At 36.6% G+C, this 20,215-nt stretch overlaps 1 protein-coding gene across 5 annotated transcripts in view; it reads right to left on the minus strand.

Annotated features, from left to right (window-relative positions):
- Positions 1–1,710: 1,710 nt before the first annotated feature.
- Positions 1,711–20,215, minus strand: part of EXOC2 (exocyst complex component 2) — a 366,769-nt gene continuing 348,264 nt past the window's right edge. For all 5 annotated transcript variants that reach the window (XM_004387908.2, XM_023742032.1, XM_023742035.1 and 2 more), the window contains 3 exons: positions 7,358–7,419; positions 5,147–5,206; positions 1,711–2,872 (listed from right to left, as the gene is read on the minus strand). In XM_004387908.2, coding sequence (XP_004387965.1) covers positions 2,782–2,872; positions 5,147–5,206; positions 7,358–7,419 — 213 coding nt within the window. In that variant the 3' untranslated portion in view covers positions 1,711–2,781. The remainder of the gene's footprint in view (positions 2,873–5,146; positions 5,207–7,357; positions 7,420–20,215) is intronic.

The raw sequence follows: 20,215 nt of genomic DNA on the forward strand, positions 1-20,215 counted from the left end.
TTTGTTCTGTAAGCCTTCACCTGAAGTACAATTAAAAAAAAAAAAAAAAGGTTGTGAGGAGTAAACGAGACAATCTGATATGACACCTAGCACATGGAACCAAGAAAAAAACCAAACACGCTGCTTCTGACTCATAGCGACCCTATAGGATAGAGGAGAACTGCCCCATAGGGTTTCCAAGGCTGTAAAATAAAGCAAATGAACCAAAGATGAAGCAGACTGCCACATCTTTCTCCCGAGGAGTGGCTGGTGGGTCTGAACCACAGACCTTTTAGTTAGCAGCAGAGTGCTTAACCACTGTGCCACCAAGGCTCCTAGCACATGGTAAGTCCCCAACAAATAGGGGGTTAGCAGAACACCAAACGGATGTTTTCTGCCAGTGATCAGACAAACACAGGGCAAACGCAAATTTAAATATTTGCTTTGAATGTTAAAAGTTGACATATAAAATGCTAATAAAAACATATTGAAAATAAAGATGCTTGGAGAAAAAGTCAACCAAATTATATCTTACACTGAAGATAGAGTCTTTATTGGCTGAATGTCTGAACTAGATATTGAAAATAACACAAAACATTCAGGATTACAGCTTTGCAGTCTAGCTCATAGTCATGTTAGATTACAGTGGTTACCATGCTTTAGGGGAGACACAGTCCCTCTAGTGCTATTAGTATCAAACACATTTATAAAAGATTAAACTTTCATTTCTAGTTACTATGATTTCCCGCCATACACCAAATGAACAAACACAACAGCATTTACTTATATTGAATAATGGTACTGTATGTGGCTTTACCACGCTCTAAAATTACTTGTATTGTTAAAGACATTAACTTCAGCATTAAAAAGGGGGATTCTACGACACCCACAGAAAGTTTGAAAACCTTGACAAATAGACTACAAGTAGAGAATTGCTCATAGTATGACAGAGTTAGGTTGGGGAAAGTCATGTGAGGTCATGGTGACCCAAGCCAGCTCAGGACATGAATCGGCAGTGGATGGAGGAAACATGGCACAGGGCTTGGCTGTAGCTTGTGCTGTCCAGTAATGAGGTGCTTCCTTCCTGTCATGGATTGAATAGTGTCCCCCACAAAATATGTGTCTACCTTGTGCCTATTCCATCACTGTACTCTGAAAGTAGATAATTTGTATTCTAGATTTTACATATGAAGAGGAATTTTTCAGAAGATGGAATTTGGACTTGGGAGTTGATTTTAAGGCATTTGCTATGATATGATGGGGTAAACGTGTTTTACATGTGGCAAGGACATGAATTTTTGGGGGCCAAAGGGTAGAATGTCATGGATTGAACAGTGTCCTCCCAAAATACGTGTCAAATTGGCGAGGCCATGATTCCCAGTATTGTGTGGTTATTCTCCATTCCGTCATCTGATGTGATTTTCTTATGTGTTGTAAATCCTACCTCTATGATGTTAATCAGGCAGGATTAGAGGCAGATATGTTAATGAAGCAGGACTCAACGTACAAGATTAGGCTGTATCTTGAGTTAATCTCTTTTGAGATATAACAGAGAGAATCGAGGAGAGAAGAGAGGGACCTCATGCCACCAATAAAGAAGTACTAGGAGCACAGCATGTCCTTTGGACCCAGGGTCCCTGCGCTGAGAAGCTCCCAGACCAGGGGAAGACTGATGACAAGGACCCTCCCCCAGAACCAACAGAGAGAAAGCTTTACCATAGAGCTGGCACCCTGAATATGCAGACTTTAGCCTCCTAAACTGTGAGAGAATAAATTTCTGTTTGTTAAAGCCATCCACTTGTGGTATTTCTTTTTTAGCAGCACTAGATAACTGAGACACTTCAAATCTCAGGAAATGCAGGCAGTGCAGGCCAGAATTCTTGTGGCTACTGAGCAAGATACTCCAAAGGCCAAGAACTGGTGGAGAGAAAACAAACTGTTGGAGGGAAGGAGACAGAAGACGTGCAAGAGGCTGTACAGACAGGACCTGAGCCATCAGTGCCAGGGCTTGATTTGTTCTTTAGTAAGCACTGAAGACTGAAGCCATCACAATAAAGCAGTTAAATGTAACATTAAGGTCCTCAGGGACAGGCAAACACACTGACAAGAATTTAGTGGCATAAAGCAAATTAAGAGTGAAGTGAGAACAAAAAAAGCCACACTGAGAAGGTGCACAATGTTTACCACTGTGAAGATAAAAATTAGAAGAATGGAAATTCATAGACATATGGACAACAAATAATCTACCCCAAATATAACATTTTTAATGCAGATCACACATTTTTGTAAAAACTCACTTGAGTTAGGAAACTTAGAGCCATTTGTATTAAAGTTTTAAGTGCAGCTGTACAGTTCAAGACAGTTAAAGCCCCAAAGATGTCTAAATGTAACTTTCCATAGCTCTACTTATCAATCTCTCCATGTATCTTGGAAGCTGGGGAGCAATGCTGCCGTACACAGGCAGCACAGGCCAACTCAAAACATTCCCTGCAGCAACTCTTCCTACAGCATTCCCCATGCCATGCGGAGCTAAGAGATACAGAGTTTAAAAGGCATTTCAAACAGTCATACAAAACCCAACCCAACCAGAGATGACAAAGCACATACTGCTTGAGCATTTCAAATAAAGTCATTGTGGTTAAAAGAAAACATATCAACATTTTTCTAAGCCACCACTTGGGGAAAAAAAGAAAAACTACAAACTCAGTGTTTTATACACAAATATCTTCAGGGCACTTAAGAAAGTTAATAGTTTTATTTTTGTTATCTTTCTGGACTACCCTTGTTTTGCAGGTACAGTATTTATGTTTTCATCATGGTTGAAGCAGCTTGGAAACAGGTGAGCTGCAGATGCATATTACTCTTGAACTTGTTCAGAAGCTCTTCCAGTAACCTGTAAGGAAGGGGAGAGTCCTTACAACCTGGCAGTATGAAGGTCGCCTAACTACATAAGAAAACATTTAGCGGAGCCAGTTACTCAGCCCTGACTTTGCCTTGCTGTTTTTAGAAGGTAGCTGAAAAAGTTATTATTTATTGATTCTTAACTTAGTAACATACAGCTCTGGTGGTGCAGCGATTAAGAGCTCAGCTGCTAACTAAAAGGCTGGTATTTCGAATCTACCAGTCTCTCCTTGGAAACCCTATGGGACACTTCTATTCTGACCTATAGGGTTGCTATGAGTCAGAATCGACTCGATGGCAACTGGTTTGGTTTGTTGGTAATCAGTAACAGAAGTCAATCAAAGAATTTAATTAAAAAGAATACATCAATCTTCCATCTCCTAACCTCAGATTAATTAGGTTCCTCCTTAAAACAGTCTAATATTTGAGCCTATATTTTTGTTTTTCAAAAATGTACATTTACTAAAATCCACTGTTTTTGGTGTACGGTTCTACGAATGTTGGCAAACACATACAGTTGTGTAATGAAAATCAAGATACAGAACAGTTCCTTCACCTCCCAAAATCTGTTTATGCTGCCCTTTGTAGTCAACCCCCAAGGCTCTAGCAACCACTGATCTATACTCTATTCCTCTAATTTTAGATTTTTTGTCTTTAACAAATATTGGAGAGTGGTAAACTAAGCTAGGCACCCAAAGAATCAGGATTAGTTCTAACTCTGCTGGGCAAATCATTCTACTACTTGATATACAAGTGTTTCCCCAACTGGTACGACATGTCCATATGTTAGAGTGGAGGGTTCACCAAGTCTGCATGGGGCAGACGAAGTACCAAGAACTGGCCTCCACTAGGTTAACATGCCATCACCTGAGCATAAAAGTCCACACATGTTGCTGTCATAGGAGTCATTTTTTTTGGACCTACTATGTGCCACATACGGCAACTCAAAAAAATGATAGGCCCTATATATTGTTTATTGGAATTGGGTTCAAGAGATTAATTCACGGTCTAACAATGCTTAATATTAGACCACTGTAAAATAATAGTAATTATTTTAATCTTTTATCATATTTATTTTAAAGAAATGAACAAGGTTTGCAACCAATTCAGAGAGTGTGAAATTTAGTGAGAAAAGAACAAAGCAAGAAAATGGAAGAAACGCTTGCAGGTATGAGCCTTGTATGTATGTCTACCCATTTGCTCATTAGGAACAAAGACAAGGACTACACTAGGAACATACAAGCAAAACAACTTGTCTGCTGCCCACTTTTCAATGCTTTGTCCAAGCCTCGTTCCTACATGCTATTTCCTACCCATTACTGTAACCCAGCCCAATGTGATCACTCTCCATTCTGAGTTTCCACAACAGTCAACTTTACTATGGCCCTAATTCACCACAAACTTGGAACTGCCTGACATTGTTAATTATCTTCTTCAGAAGCGTACTGATTATTTCTCCAACTAGACCTTGCTCCTTGAGGACTGGGACCATGTCTTTTATCTCTTGAATCCTTCACAGAACCCTGCACAGTGGCTGTCAGATAGCAAGGGCACCACAATACTTGTGTGTTGCCTGATCAACCAGATGAAAGGTGGGTGGGCTTAGCTGCTGATGCTGATGGGGCAAAGGTCTACAAATGCTTCTGTGTTTCAGGGAGGGTAAGCTGGCACTCATGATATCTGATGGTCTAGACTCTCTCAGGTCAGAATTTCCATTACATGCAGCAGGGAGTGGCCAAGTTTAAACTCAGGCTGGATCATTAAAGCAGTGGTAATGAAATACATACAACTTTACTATGCCATATACATAAATCTATTCTTTTTTAATACTTTATATTTTATAGAGCACAAAATGTTATTTTACACTGCTAGTTACTTCATGAGGAAAAAAAAACAAAGATCTGGGATTTTTCTAGGATGTCTTCTTTTAGATTTAATCTAGATTCTCTCTTCTTAAAAACATAAGCAAATGATATAATTAACTGTGTGAGTCAAAATGAGCTTTCTTATAGCTTTTTTCTGTATTACTCACTTAAAACAAGAAAAGAGCTAATTACCTACTTGTAATACATTCAGAAGGAAGATTTTACCTCATTCTGTCACCCGACACTCTCCCAGGCAAGGAGAAGTTAACAGAACACACAATATTAAGGGATATTATGTACTTCTCATCCTTAAATCCAAATCATTAAAAAAATTTAAAAAAGGTACTTTTCAGTGATAAAAGTTACCTAATTGGATCCTGAGAAGAAAATACAGAACTTACTTTTTATCTGCTCCACTTGAGAGTTGAGGCAGGACTTCCAAAGCTTGTTTAAAACTAGACCTGGACATAAACATTAACATCAAGGTTAAAGCATTTCATAGTTCTGAGGGAATTCAGACAATCATTAAAAAATTCTTAAGCATATCTTAAACATAAAAACCAACATGAGCCAGTGAATCAAGTGGAAATACGAGAAAAAGTAAAAGTGAAAAACAATAGAAAAAGTAAAAGTAAAAGTAAGGGCAGTTACCAGATGGAAGCTTTGTAACAGAGTCAGAAAAACTAAACTAGGAAATGAAACATAACTTGAAAAGATAAGGAGAAACTGATCAGAGAAAGGATGCTACTTATGATAGATGAGAGGTTACTGTGGAGATGTTTAATTAAGGAAAAGTCTTTCTTTTCAACAAATAACTGGGCTATAGACAAAAGGGCAACTGGTAAAAAAGGAAGGAGATGAAGTGGAAACAGGGACAATCCTGTGAAAGATTACACAAATAGGGATATTTATTGTAGTACTGCTATCTGCAGGGCTTGATTTACAGTTGATATCTTATAATAACTGAATATGGTCTGTACAGGATTTAGCTATTATTATACTGAAAAATTATAGGAAAATGGAGAGATTCAACATGATTTCTTTACATGAAAAAGGCAAAAAGAGTAAACTAAAAAATTACCAATTTGGTATGTTTAACTTTTGCAAGTAGAAAGTATCAGACCAATTTACCAATCCAAATGAAAAGCAGTTAGAGTATATTATTTATTATTCGCTAAGGAACAGTTCTTATCTCTTCTTCTTTTAAGACTGGTTGACTGGGTGGAGAACTAAATTTAATTATTCTTGACTTTAAAATGGTTTTTGATTTTGTATTGAAAAAACATTCTCATCAGTTTACCAAGAAATATATTTTTGACTAGTGTTTCCTAAACTAGGGGCAGGTGTCACAGCAACATATAGAGAGACTGCAAAGTTCCGGCAGGGTCATAAATACTGATGCTACAAGTCTTCAGTTGTTCTGGTAGACTGTGAGGTGTGGGGACAGATTATAGCTTACTGTCATATTTATCTCCCTTCCCAATATTAAATCGGCTCTCCTCTTTCCTGATGTGGAGGAAAGTTACATGCCATTATCTCCATTACCACCTTGTTTCATGCATATTTTTTCTTAATTATACAAAACTAATGTGATGCAATTGCTGTTTATTTCTGCATCAAAAACAATAAGAATGATGATGATGAAGAGGATGCCACCACTCATTTGTAATGAACTGACATTTAGAAGGTGACCTTACACATTTCTCATTTAATCTCCCAATATCCTTCAGAAAGGTTAACTTAGTGGGAAGAAAAAGACAGGTACTTACACAAAGTATGCACATACATCAAATAAGGACCTGGTGCTTTCTATCTTCTGTACATTGTGGAAAAATGTAATGGTTGGGAAAAGATGTGGTTAAATAACTAACATGGTAGACATCCAGAAAATGGCCTCTGGTAAGCCACAGTGAACAAGAAAGAGAAGCTAAACTTCATTTGGTTAGGAAAAAACATAAAAGTCTTTTCCTTAGAAAGGATGACAGTCAGAATGATGGCATAAGCCAAGTCATCAAAGGCTGGAAGTGAATAAACATGTATACCACACAAAGTATCCTTAAGTATTTTATGTTTGGTAATTTATTTCTTAGGTAATATTGCCAATGGAATAAACAATCTTGTATAGTAAGTAGTTAGTGCTGTTTCAGTTCACCTACTGATATTTCTATTATAGGAAATCCTGACTATCATTCAAAACAACTAAAAATTATCATTAAGTTTCCACTACAAAATTTTGCAGACAAACCACAAGGCTTCCTCTTACGCTGATATTTAAACAATACTTGATCTGTCCTTCAGACTCTGCTATGGACAGATTAAGACACAACTCTGCTTTCCTCCTTTTTTTTTTTTTAGGAAGTATATAATGCTTTCTTGCATCATTTATGAGACTAAAATTTATCAGTAGTGAATGAAAGACAAAATTACATTAAACTTCTTTCCCTTTATATTGTGCTACAAAGATGCGACCTCAGGCTTATTATGAGTATATGTTAAAAATTCGATCAATCAGGTATAAACTTTACTACATCAGAAAACCATAAACATTTATTCTGATTAATTATCTTTACAAAGCATTTTATACAACAGAACAAAAACACTTAGCATCTTACTTGCTTTCAGGCGTCAGGTAAATAATCACAGTATCCCTTAAGGCACAGACTTCAAGCCTTGCCTAAAGAAGAGAAAACGACAAAAGTGACAATTGTGAAATGCTTCCATTATCAAATAAAAACAATAGTGTGGTCCAGCAGCCTCTAGCCTGGCTGCAAGGCCAATCTTGGCAGAGCACTACAGGTGCAGGACTTTAATAAGCATCGAGTACCTCTACCACCATGGTGACGATTAACTATGAACAGGCACTCTCAAAACAGCCTAAAGAAATAGGCAGTGGCAAAATTTTCTTTCAGTGAAAATTAACTTGTAGTCAAGTATGTAACTGTGTGAAGACAGGGCGCTACTAGGTGTCTTGCTATGAAAGGTACAAACAGTGGAATGATTTTCCAGCAGTCTCTATTATCCAACCAGTAATTTTTCTTTCATCTGATAGAGGAAGGGGCCTCTGAAACACTGCCCTGAATTACTCCCCTCTCCCATGGTCAATTCTCTAGTTGGCTTATTTCCTCATATCTATGACCTTCCAGGCACACTAACTCTAATCTCAAAGCTAACCTAAAGTTCTACTAATTCAACACAATAGCTACCAGAATCACAGCTGGCTTTTTTGCAGAAAGTGACAAGTCAATCCTAAAATTCATGTGGAAATGCAAGGGACCCAGGATAGTCAAAACAATTTTGGAAAAGAAGAACAGAGTAGGAGGACTCATACTTCCCGCCTCAAAACTTTATCCTGCAGTAATGAAGATAGTATGATACTGACATATGGATAGGCCAGATCAATGGAACAAAATCCAACCCTCACATCTGTGGTCAACTGTTTTTAGTTAAGGGTGTCTGATATGAATTGTGTCTCCCAAAAATATGTGTTGTAAATCCTAACCTCTATACCTGTGGTTATAATCCCATTTGGGAATGGGCTATCTTTGTTACGTTAATGTACAGGATTAGTGTAGGGTGTGTCTTAAGTCAATCTCTTTTGAGATATAAAAGAGATTAAACAAGCAAGCAAAAGAAGCAAAGATGGGGGAAGAGAGATGCCAAACCACGTGAAGATCACCCAGGAGCAGAAGCTTGAAGAAAGACAAGGAGATTCCTCCAGAGCTGACAGAGAGAGAAACTCTTCCCCTAGAGCCAGCACTCTGAATTTGGACTTCTAGCCTCCTAAACCGTGAGAAAATAAATTTGTTTGTTAAAGCAATCCACTTGTGGTATTTTTGTTATAGCAGCACTAGGGTCACTATGAGTTGAAACCGACTCGACAGCAATGAGTTAGATAATTAAAACAGAATTTGGTACCAGAAGAGTGGGGTGCTGTTCCAACAGATATCCAAAATGCATTAAATGTTTTTGGAATGGGGTAGTGGGTAGAGGCTGGGAGAGTTTAAAGATGCCTAATAGTAAAAGCCTAGTTTGCCATGAAGAGACCATTGGTAGAATCATGTACTTCAAAAGCAATACTGGTGAGGGCTCAGAAGGAAGTGAAAGAGCTATAGAGGAAGTCTCTGTCATCTTAGAGGATAAACATGTTGTCTACAACAGAATGTTGTTAGAAATGTGGATGTTAAATATGCTTCTGGTGAGGCTGAAAAAGAAAATGATGACATATACAGACGTTTCACCAAATACAGAATAATGCACATTCTTCTCCAGTGCACATGGATCATAGGATCTCGAAGATACATTAGGTCACAAAACAAGTCTCAGTAAATTTGATTGATTAAATCATTGCTAGTAATCATTAATAATTAAACAATCAATCTAATTGTTACATTATTAAGTATTATTAATTAAATTATTTAAATTTACATTCCATAATGGCAAGAAATTAGAATTCAACAACAGAAGAAAACCTGGAAATTTCACGTGTGGAATTTTAACAACACTATGAAACAACCAGTGAATCAAAAGATAAATCACAAGAGATATTACAAAATACTTAGAGACAAATGAAAATAAAACCACAACATAACAAAACTTATGGAATGTAGTGAAGGTAGTACTCAGATGGAAATTTATTTATGCCTACATTAAGAAATAAGAAAGATCTCACATCAATAATCTAACTTTATCCCTTGAGGAACTTTTAGAAAAAAGAAGACCAAACTAAGTCCAAAGCTACCAGAAGGAAGGAAATAATAAAGACTAGAGTGGAGATAAATGAAATAGGTAACAGAAAAACAAAAAAGAGAATACAAAAAAAAAATGTTGGTTCTTTGAAAAACTGAATAAAATTAACAAACCTTTAGCCAGACTGACAAGGATAAAAATAGAGAAGATGCAAAAAACTAACATCAGAAATGAACATGGGAACATTACTACCAACTCTACAGAAATATAAAGGATTATAAGAGAATACTATTAACAACTGTATGCCAAGTTAAATAATCAGATGAAATTGGCAAATACCTTGAAACACATAAATTACTTAAATTGACTCAAGAAGAAATAAAAATCTCAACAGACCTGTAACAAGTGAAGATACTGAATCAGTAATCAAAAACCTCACAACAGGTGAAGAAAATTACAGGGCCTGATGGCTTCACTGGTAAATTATACCAAACATTTAAAGAAGAATTAACACCAATCCTACTCAAACTCTTCAAAACAAAGCCAGACAAAGACACTACAGAAAAGAAAATTACAGATCAATATCCCTTCTGAATACTGATGCAAATATCCTCAAGAAAACACTAGTAAACTGAATCCAACATATTGAAAGGATTATACACCATGAGCAAGTAGGATTTATCAGAGGAATGTAACAATGGTTCAACATAAGAAAATCAATCAATGCAATACACCACATTATTAGAATGAAGGAAAACCACCACATGATCACCTCAATTGATGCAGAAAAATGCATTTAACAAAATCCAACTCCCTTTCGTGTTAAAAATATCCACAAAGTAGCAACAGAAGGGAGAAAGTAAAAAGGACATTTATGAAAAACCTATATAGCTAACGTCATACTCAAAGGTAGAAGCCTTTCCCCTTAAGATCAGGAACAAGACAGTGATGCCCGCTTTCATCACTGCTATTAGACATGCTATTCAACTAAAAGTTCTAGCCAGAGAAATGAGGCAAGATTAAGAAACAATTCCACTTGCAGTAGCACTTAAAAAGAATAAAATTGCTAGGAATAAATTTAACTAAGGAGGTGAAAGACTTGCACACTGAAAACTGAAAAACATTGGAGACCTAAATAAATGCAAAGACATCCAGTGTTCATGGATTGGAACACTTAATATTGCTAAGATATCAATACTAACAAAAGAGATCTATAGATGCAAATGTAATACCTATAAAAATTCCAACAGCCTTTTTTGCAGAAACTGAAAAGCCAATCCTCAAATTCATAGGGAAGTGCAAGGGCCCCAAATAATTAAAACAATCTTGAAAAGGAGGCACAGAGTAGGAGGACTCATACTTCCTGATTTCAAAATGTACTACAATGCTACAGTTATTAAAACAGTGTAGTACTGGAATAAGGATAGACCTAGAGACCAATGGAATAAAATTGAGAGTCCAGAAACGAACCCACACATCTATGGTCAACTGATTTTTTTGACAAGTGTATCAAGTCCTTCAATGAGGAAAAAATAGTTTCTTCAACAACTGATGCTGGGACAATCCACAGGCAGAAGAAAAAAGTTGGACCCTTACCTCACACCATATATGAAAATTAAACCAAACTGGACAACAGCCTAAATATAAGAGCTAAAACCATAAAAATCTTAGAAAAATAGGGTTTCATCTTCAGGACCTTGTACTGGGTAATATATTCTTAGATATGACACTGAATGTATGAATAAAAGAAAAAATAGGTACACTGGACTTCATTAACATTAAAAAAAGCACTTTTGTGCATTAAAGAACAGTATCAAGACAGTGAAAAGACAATGACAAGAATGGGAGAAAATATTTGGAAACCATATATCTGATAAGGGTTTAATATCCTAATATGTAATAATTCCTACAATTCGACAAGAAAGAGAAAAGCACCTCAATCAAAAAATAAGCAAAGGATTTGAATAGACATTTCTCCGAAGAAGATATACAAATGGCCAATAAGCACATAAAAATATGCTCAACATCATTATTCACTAGGGAAATGCAAATCAAAACCACAATGAGATACGACTAGATATCTAGCATGGCTATTATAAAAAACAAACAGAAAATAACAAGTGTTGACAAGGATGTGGAGAAATCAGAACGTTCATATATTGTTGGCTGGAATGTAAAACGGTGTAACCTCTGTGGAAAACAGTTTGGTGATTCCTCAAAAAGTTACACAGAATTACCACATGGCCCAGCAATTCCACTCCTGCATAAATACCCAAGAGACCAGAAAGCAAAGACTCAAACAGATATTTGTATGTCAATGCTCACTGCAGCATTATTTACAATAGTCAAAAGGTAGGAACAACCCAAGTGTCCCTCAACAGATGAATGGATAAACAAAATGTGGTATATCCATGTAATGGAATATTAGTCAGCCATAAAGAGAAATTTGGATACATGCTACAACATGAATGGTCCTTGAAAATGTTAAACGAAGTGAAATAAGTCAGACACAAAAGGAGAAATATCGTATGATCTCACTTAGATGTAGTAACTAGAACAGGCAAATCCATAGAACCCAAAGTAGATTAGTGGTTACCAGGGGCTGTAGGGAAGGGAGAATGGGGAGTTATTCCTTAAAGAGTACTGAGTTTCTGTTTGGGGTAATGAAAAAGTTTTGTAAATAGATAGTGGTGATGGTGGTACAACATTATGAATTAAATAATATCACTGAATTGTCCACTTCAAATGGGTTAAAATGGTAACATATATTATATATTCCCATTGCTGTTGAGTTTATTCCGACTCATAGCAACCCTATAGGGCAGAGAAGAACTGCCCCACAGAGTTTCCTGGAGCGGCTGGTGGATTCAAACTGCTTACCTTTTGGTTAGCAGTCAAACGATTAGCCACTGCACCACCAGGGCTCCATATTATATATACCACACACACACAAAAAAGACAATAGTGAATCTTGGCAAAGATGTGGAGAATTTGGAACCCTCATACACTGCTGATGGAAATATAAAGTGCTACAACCACTTTGGAAAACATTCTGGCAGTTGCTCAAAAGGTTATACATAGGGTTACTACAGGACCCAGCAATTCCACTCCTAGGTATATACCTAGGAGAAATGAAAACATAGGTCCACACAAAAACTTGTATGTGAATGCTCACAGCAACATTATTTATAAAATCCAAAAATGGAGACAACCCAAATATCCATTAACCAATGAATGTATAAATAAAATGTGGTATATCCATATACCACCACACATCTGTCAGTCTGCTGTACTGTAGGGACTTGCGTGTTGCTTTGATACTAGAAGCTTTGCTATTGCTATATTAAATACCAGTAGGGTCACCCTTGGTGGACACATTTCAGCTGAACTTCTAGACTAAGACAGACTAGAAAGAAGAACCAGGCAGTCTACTTCTGAAAAAACTGGCAAGTGAAAACCTTATGAAATAGCAGCAGAATACTGTCTGATATAGTCCTGGAAGATGAGCCCCTCAGATTGGAAGACACTCAAAATATGACTGGGGAAGTGCTGCCTCCTCAAAGTAGAGTCAACTTTAATGACATGGATGGAGTCAAGCTCTCGGGACCTTCATTTGCTGACGTGGTATGACTCAAAATGAGAAGAAATAGCTGCAAATATCCATTAATAATCGGAACGTGGAGTGTATGAAGTATGAATCTAGGATAACTGGAAAAAAATGAAATGGAATGCATAAAGTTTGATATCCTAGGCATTAGTGAGCTGAAATGGACTGGTATTGGCCATTAAATCAGACAATCATATGTTCTACTATGCTGGGAATGACAAAATTTTTGTCTTCATGGTTTATATTCTAAACCAAAAGTAAAAACCAAATCCACTGCCATCAAGTTAATTCCAATTCTAGTATATGTGAAAATGGACCTACAAGGAAACCAGAAAATATCATTGAGAAAATATAGGGTAAAATGTTTAGCTGTGAATATTTTAGGAAAAAGATTAAATCATAGTAAAATAGGAAGAAATTTTGATCAAAGATTCTACAGAAGAATACTGATCAAAACGGGGAAATGCAGAACAGAATTTCACATTCTCATGGACTCCAGACTTTCTGGAGCTGTGGAGGGAGGATGAACCTCTGAAACTATTACCTGGAGATAATCTTTAAACCTTAAACCAAAAATATCCCCTGCAGTCTTCTTAAAACGAAACAACAGCTTAGCTTAACTAGTAAAAAATGTCAGCCTTGAGCATTATGTTCTGTTAAGAATTATCTATATGGGATCAAACTGACAACAGCGACTCAAAAATTAGATAGGAATCTTAGGGGGCACAGTGGTTAAATGATTCAGCTGCTAACCAAAAGGTTGGCAGTTCGACTCCACCAGGTGCTCCTTGGAAACCCTATGGGGCGTTCTACTCTGTCCTATAGGGTCTCTATAAGTTGGAATCGACTCAATGGCAACGGGTTTGGTATTTTTGGTATGTTTATAAGGTATTTTGGTCTGTAATTTTATTTTTTGTAATTCCTTTGTCAGGTTTTGGCATTTGGCAGCAAAAAACAAATTGGGAAATGTTGTCTTCTCTGTTTTCTGGAAGAGCTTGATGTTATTTTTTCCTTGAATGTTCGATAGACTTTTAGCAGTGAAACTATCTGAAGATTTTTGTAAAAAGGCTTTTGATAAATTAATTCCTTTAGTAGATATAGAATTATTCAGATTTTCTGTTTTTTCTTGTATCAGTTTAGGTAAGTTGTAATTTTGAAGGAATTTGTCTATTTCATCTAAGTTGTTGAATTTGTTAGCAAAATTGGTTCATAACATTATCCTTTTAATATAAGATCTGTAGTGATTAGCATCTTCTATCCTGGCTGGTAATCTGTGTTCTCTTTTCTTATTGATCATTCTAGCTAGAGCTTTATCAATTTTATTAAGCCTTTCAAAGAACTAGCTTTTGGTTTTGTTATTTTTTCTTTATGTTTGATTTTCATTCCATGGATTTCTTTGCTTATCTTTTTTCCCCTTTTATTTACTTAAAGTCTACTTTGTTCTTCCTTTTCTAGCTTTTAAGGTGAAACCTTAGGTTATGATTTTGGAGCTTTCTAATATAAATATTTAAAGCTATAAAGTTTCCTCTAAGAACTGCTTAAACAGCATCCCATAAATTTTTATATCTTATTTTTAGTGTCATTCAGTTAGAACATTTTCTAAGTGTCTTTTTTGTTATTGTTAGCTGCTGTTAAGTCAGCTCCGACTTACAGTGATTTTATGTATAAAAGAATGAAATGCTGCCTGGTCCTGTGCCATCTTCATGACTGTTGGTATGTTTGAGTCTACTGCTGAGCTATTATTTCATGTCATCTTTATCCCATGGGTTATTTACACACGTTCTACTGAATTTCAAAATAGCTAGGGCTTTACTAGTATTTTACTGTTATTGATTTCTATTTTAATTCCATTGTGGTTGAAAAACATACTCTGTATAATTTCAATCTTTATGAATTTATTGAGACTTGTTTTATTCTACCAATAGTTGAAAGAGTGTGTTAAAATTCACAAACTGTGAAGTTGATTAAGCAGCCCTGGTGGCACAGTGGTTAAAGTGCTTGGGTGCTAACCAGAAGGTTGGCAGTTCAAACCTGTTAGCTGCTCCATGGGAGAAAGATGTGGAGTTGTCTTTTCCTCCTTGTAATTCCGTCAATTTTTGCTTCATATATTACTCTGCACATACACATTTTGGATTGTTATTTATTTCTAATGAATTGATCCTCTTATATCATGAAATGTCCTTTTTATCTCTGGTAATAATTTTAATATAACATTAGTATAATCACTCCAGCATTCCTATGTTTACTGTTTGCATTGTATATTATTTTTCCATCAGTCTACTTTCAACCTATTATATGTCTTTATATATGTTTTTTTTTTTTTTAAAGGTAGTATGTAGTTGAGTCTTGCTTTTTTATGTGTTCTGATAATCTCTACTTTTTAATTGAAATGTTTAGTCCATTAGCACTTAATTTTAGATATGGTTAGATTTGGGTCTACCGTTTTACTATTTGTTTTCTGTTTGTCCCCTCTATTTCTTCCTTCTTTCTTCCTTCACTGCTCTTTTCTGATTTACTTAAATATATTTTAGAACTTCATTTTAGGTACCTTTTCACTTTTTTACTCTCTTTGCATTATTTTTTAGAACTGCATTTTAATTTATCTATTAGCTCCATAGTTATAACACTTAGTTTTTTTTTAGTGTTTGCTCTAGGGTGTATGTTGTCCAATATGGTACCTACTACATGTGACTATTTAAATTTAAATAAAATTGAAATTCAATTTCTCAGACTAGACACATTTCATATGCTCTATAGCCACATGTGGCTAGTGGCTGCCATATCGACAATGCAGAAAATAGAACATTTTCATTATCACAGAAAGTTCTATTGGATAGTGCTACTCCAGGGATTAGACTGCAGTCTACTTACAGTTAATAAACCACTTCATGTAAAATTTAGAAACTCTGCAACCGTACTAATCCATTTTATCCCTACTGCATTATACTACAACTACATAGTATAACTGTTATACTACAGTTTCATGTTTTACATTTACATACATTTACAATTCCACAAGACAATGTTGTAATTGTTGGTTTAAAAGTCATATGGTTTAAAATTAAGAAGAAAAAATGTCTTTTATATTTACCCACATATTTACCATTTCCGTAGCTCTTCATTTCACCCTGGAGTTCTATGTTTCCATTTATTATCATTTCCCTTTAGCCTAAAGAACTTTCTTCAAATTTCTTGTAATTCAAGAAATGCTATCTTATAGTCTTCAGTTATTTCCAATGAGAAGTCAGTGGCCATTAAAATTGTTGCTCCTTTGTAAGCAATTTGTCATTTTTCCTCTGGATGCATTCAAGATTTTCTCTTTATCTTTGTTTTTTAGCTCTTTGACCAGAATGTGCTACACAGATTTTCCGTGTATTTATCCTGTTTGGATTTTGTTGAAGTTCCTGTATCTGTAAATTTATATCTTCCATCAACTTGGGAAAATTTGGGACATCATATTTTCAAACATTTTTTTCTGTCCTATTTCTTTCTTACTTTTCTGGGAATCTCATTATAACCATGTTAGACTTTTTGATATTGTCCCATGGGTCCCTGAAGCTCTGTTCATTTTTTTCCAATAATTCTTTTCTCTGTTCTTTAGGCTAGATTATTTCTACTGATCTATCTTCAAGTTCACTTTTTCCTATGTCATATCCACTATCTTATTCCCATCCAGCAGATTTTTTAAAAATTCATATACTGTATTTTCCTGTTCTAGAACTTCTATTCGATTTGATTTTTAGAGTTCCTATTTCTCTGATGAGATCTGCATCTATACCTTCATTATGAGCATATTCTCTTTTACATCACTGAACACAGCTGCTTTAAAATCCTTGCCTGCTAATTCTAACAACTGGGTCATCTTGAAATTGATCTCAGTTTATTCTCTTTTGTATTGAGATTGGGTCATGTTTTCCTATTTTGTTTTGTTTGTGCGTATCAATTAAGTTTTGACTGTATCCTGGACATTGTGAATATTATGTTGTGGAGACTCTGGATTCTGTAATTTGCTTCTGAAAAGTGTTGATTTTTGTTTTGTTTTAGCAAGCAATTAACTTACTTGGACTCAAAATGAAAACTCTTGTTTCCTGGGTAGCAGTTCGATTCTTTCTTCAGCTCTTTAGCCTTAGCTGGGCTGACTGAAGTGGAGTTTGACCACACATATGTAGTTCAGGGGTCAACCAGACTTTCAGGCAGAGTGTATACAAAGAATTCGTGATTCTTGCTCTCTACTTTCTGGGATAATCCCCTTGCTGTCCTGAGCCTAGTCTTCAAACCAGAAAGACAGCAGGTTTTCTTTCGAAGTTTAAGGCACTCCTGGGCGTACTTTCGCAGGAGCCCTGGTGGCACAGTGGTTAAAGTGCTTGACTGATAACCAAAAGGTCAGTGGTTTGAAGCCACCAGCTGCTCCATGGGAGAAAGATGTGGCAGTCCGCTTCTGTAAAGATTTATAGCCTTGGAAACACTGTAGGGGCAGTTCTACTCTATCCTATAGGGTTGCTATGGGTGAGAACGGACTCGATGGCAGTGGATTTGATTTTTTGGTTTTGGGCCTACTTATAGACTAAAATCCATTAAAAGTGGGGAACTCATTCAAGTTCCATTTCCTCAGAATCTGCACACTAACTGTAATTCCCCACGTGTTCAGATATTTTTATTTTTTTATTGTACTTCAGGTGAAGGTTTACAGAACAGTTTCTCATTAAACAGCAGTACACATTTATGACATTGGTTAACAACTCCACAACATGTCAACCCTCTCTCTTCTTGACCTTTTTCTTTTGGTGAAAATATACATAGCCAAAGAGACACCATTTCAAAAATTTCTACAAGCAGAGTTCAGTGACATCCACTATGCTCTTCCAACTGTGCTGCTATTCTCACTTTAGATGAAGGTTTACAGAAAAAAATAGTTTCTCATTAAACAGTTAGTACACGTTGCCCTGTGACAATGGTTAACAACCTCACTACACATCAACACTGTCCTTACTCAACCTTGGGTTCCCTATCACCAGCTTTCCTGTCCCCTTCTGCCTTCTAGCCCTTGTCCTGGACTGCTGTGCCTCATTAGTCCCGTTTGGTTTTATGGGGCTGTCCAATTCCCGGCTGAATGGTGAACCTTGGAAGTGACTTCACCATTGAGCTAAAAGGGTGTCTGGGGACCATACTCTCGGGGTTTCTCCAGTCTCCTTTAGGCCAGTAAATCTGGTCTTTTTGTGTGTGTGTTAGATTTTTGTTCTACATCCTTCTCCAGCTCTGTCCAGAACCTTCTGTTGTGATCCCGGTCAGAGCAGTCAGTGGTGGTAGCCGAGCACCATCTAGCTGTACTGGACTCAGTGTGGTGGAGGCCTTGGTAGCTGTGCTCCATTAGTCCTTTGGACTAATCTTTTCCTTGTATCTTGTTCTCTTCATTCTTCCTTGCTCCCGAAGGGGTGAGATCAGTGGAGTTTCTTACATGGCTGCTCACAGGCTTTTAAGACCCCAGACACTACTCACCAAGGTAAAATGTAGAACATTGCCTTTATAAACTGTTATGCCAATGGAGCAAGATGTTCCCTGAGACCTTGGTCCCCACAGCCCTCCGCCCAGCAATTCACTCCCTCAGGAGTTTGGATGTGTCTATGGAGCTTCCATGACCTTTCCTGGTACAAGCTGTGCTGGTTTCCCCAGTATTGTGTACTGTCTCACCCTTCACCAAAGATACTACTTACATATTACCTATTTAGTATTTCCCTCCATCCCTCCCATCCCTAGTAACCAACAAAGATTGTTCCTTTTTGGGTGTAAACTTTTTCATGGATTTTTACAATAGAGGTCTCATACAATTATTGTCCTTTTGTGATTGACTTATTTCACTCAGCATGATGTCCTCCAGTTTCATCCATGTTAGGAGATGCTTCACAGATTCATCATTGTTCTTTCTTGCTGCATAGTACTCCATTGTGTGTACGTACCATAGTTTATTCATTCATCTGTTGATGGGCATCTAGGTTGTTTCCATCGTTTTGCTATTGTGAACAATGCTGCCATGAACATAGGTGTGCATATGTCTATTCGACTGATGACTCTTATTTGTCTAGGATATATTCCTAGGAGTTGGATTGCTGGATCGTACGGTATCTCTATTTCTAGCTTTCTAAGGAAGCACCATATCATTTTCCAAAATGGTTGTATCATTTTGCATTCCCACCAGCAGTGCATAAGAGTTCCGATCTCCCCGCAGCCTCTCCAACATTTGTTATTTGCAGTGTTTTTGATTTGTGCCAGTAATGCCAGGGTGAGATGGCATCTCACTGTGGTTTAAATTTGCATTTTTCTCACGGCTAGTGATCGCGAGCATTTCCTCATGTGTCTGTTAGCTTCTTGAATGTCTTCTTTGGTGAAGTGTCTGTTCATTTCCTTTGTCCATTTTTTAATAGGATTATTTGTCTTTCTGTTGTAGAGGTGTTGGGTTTTCTTGTAGATTATGGAGATTAGACCTTTGTCTGACTTGTACTGTCCAAAAATTTTTACCCAGTCTGTAGGTTCTCTTTTTACTCTTTTGGTGAAGTCTTTTGAAGAGCATATGTGTTTGATTTTCAGAAGATCCCTGTTATCTAGCTTATCTTCTGGGGTTTGTGTGTTGATGGGTATGGTTTGTATCCTGTTAATGCCGTGTATTAGGGCCTGTAGCGTTGGCCCTATTTTTTCTTCTATGAACTTTAAAGTTTTTGGCTTTATATTTAGGTCTTTGATCCATTTTGAAATAGTTTTTGTATATGGCATGAGGTATGGGTCTTGTTTCATTTTTTTGTCAGCACCATTTGTTAAAAAGACTGTCTTTTAACCATTTGATGGACTTTGGGCACTTGTTGAAGATCAGGTGACTGTAGGTGGGATGGATTTACATCTCGGTTCTCAATTCTGTTCCATTGGTTAATGTATCTGCACCAGGCTGTTTTGACTACTGTAGCTGTATAGTAGGTTCTCAAGTCAGGTAGTGTGAGTCCTCCAACTTTATTCTTCTTCTTCAGCGGTGCTTTACTTATTCGGGGCTTCTTCCCTTTCCATATAAAGTAAATGATCAGTTTTTCCATCTCTTTGAAGAATGTTGTTGCTATTTGGATCGGGATTGCGTTGTATTTGTAAACTGCTTTGGGTAGAATTGTCATTTTCACAATGCTGAGTCTACCTATCC

This window comes from Trichechus manatus, unplaced genomic scaffold (assembly GCF_000243295.1).
Source record: "Trichechus manatus latirostris isolate Lorelei unplaced genomic scaffold, TriManLat1.0 scaffold00198, whole genome shotgun sequence".
Lineage (NCBI taxonomy): Eukaryota > Metazoa > Chordata > Mammalia > Sirenia > Trichechidae > Trichechus > Trichechus manatus.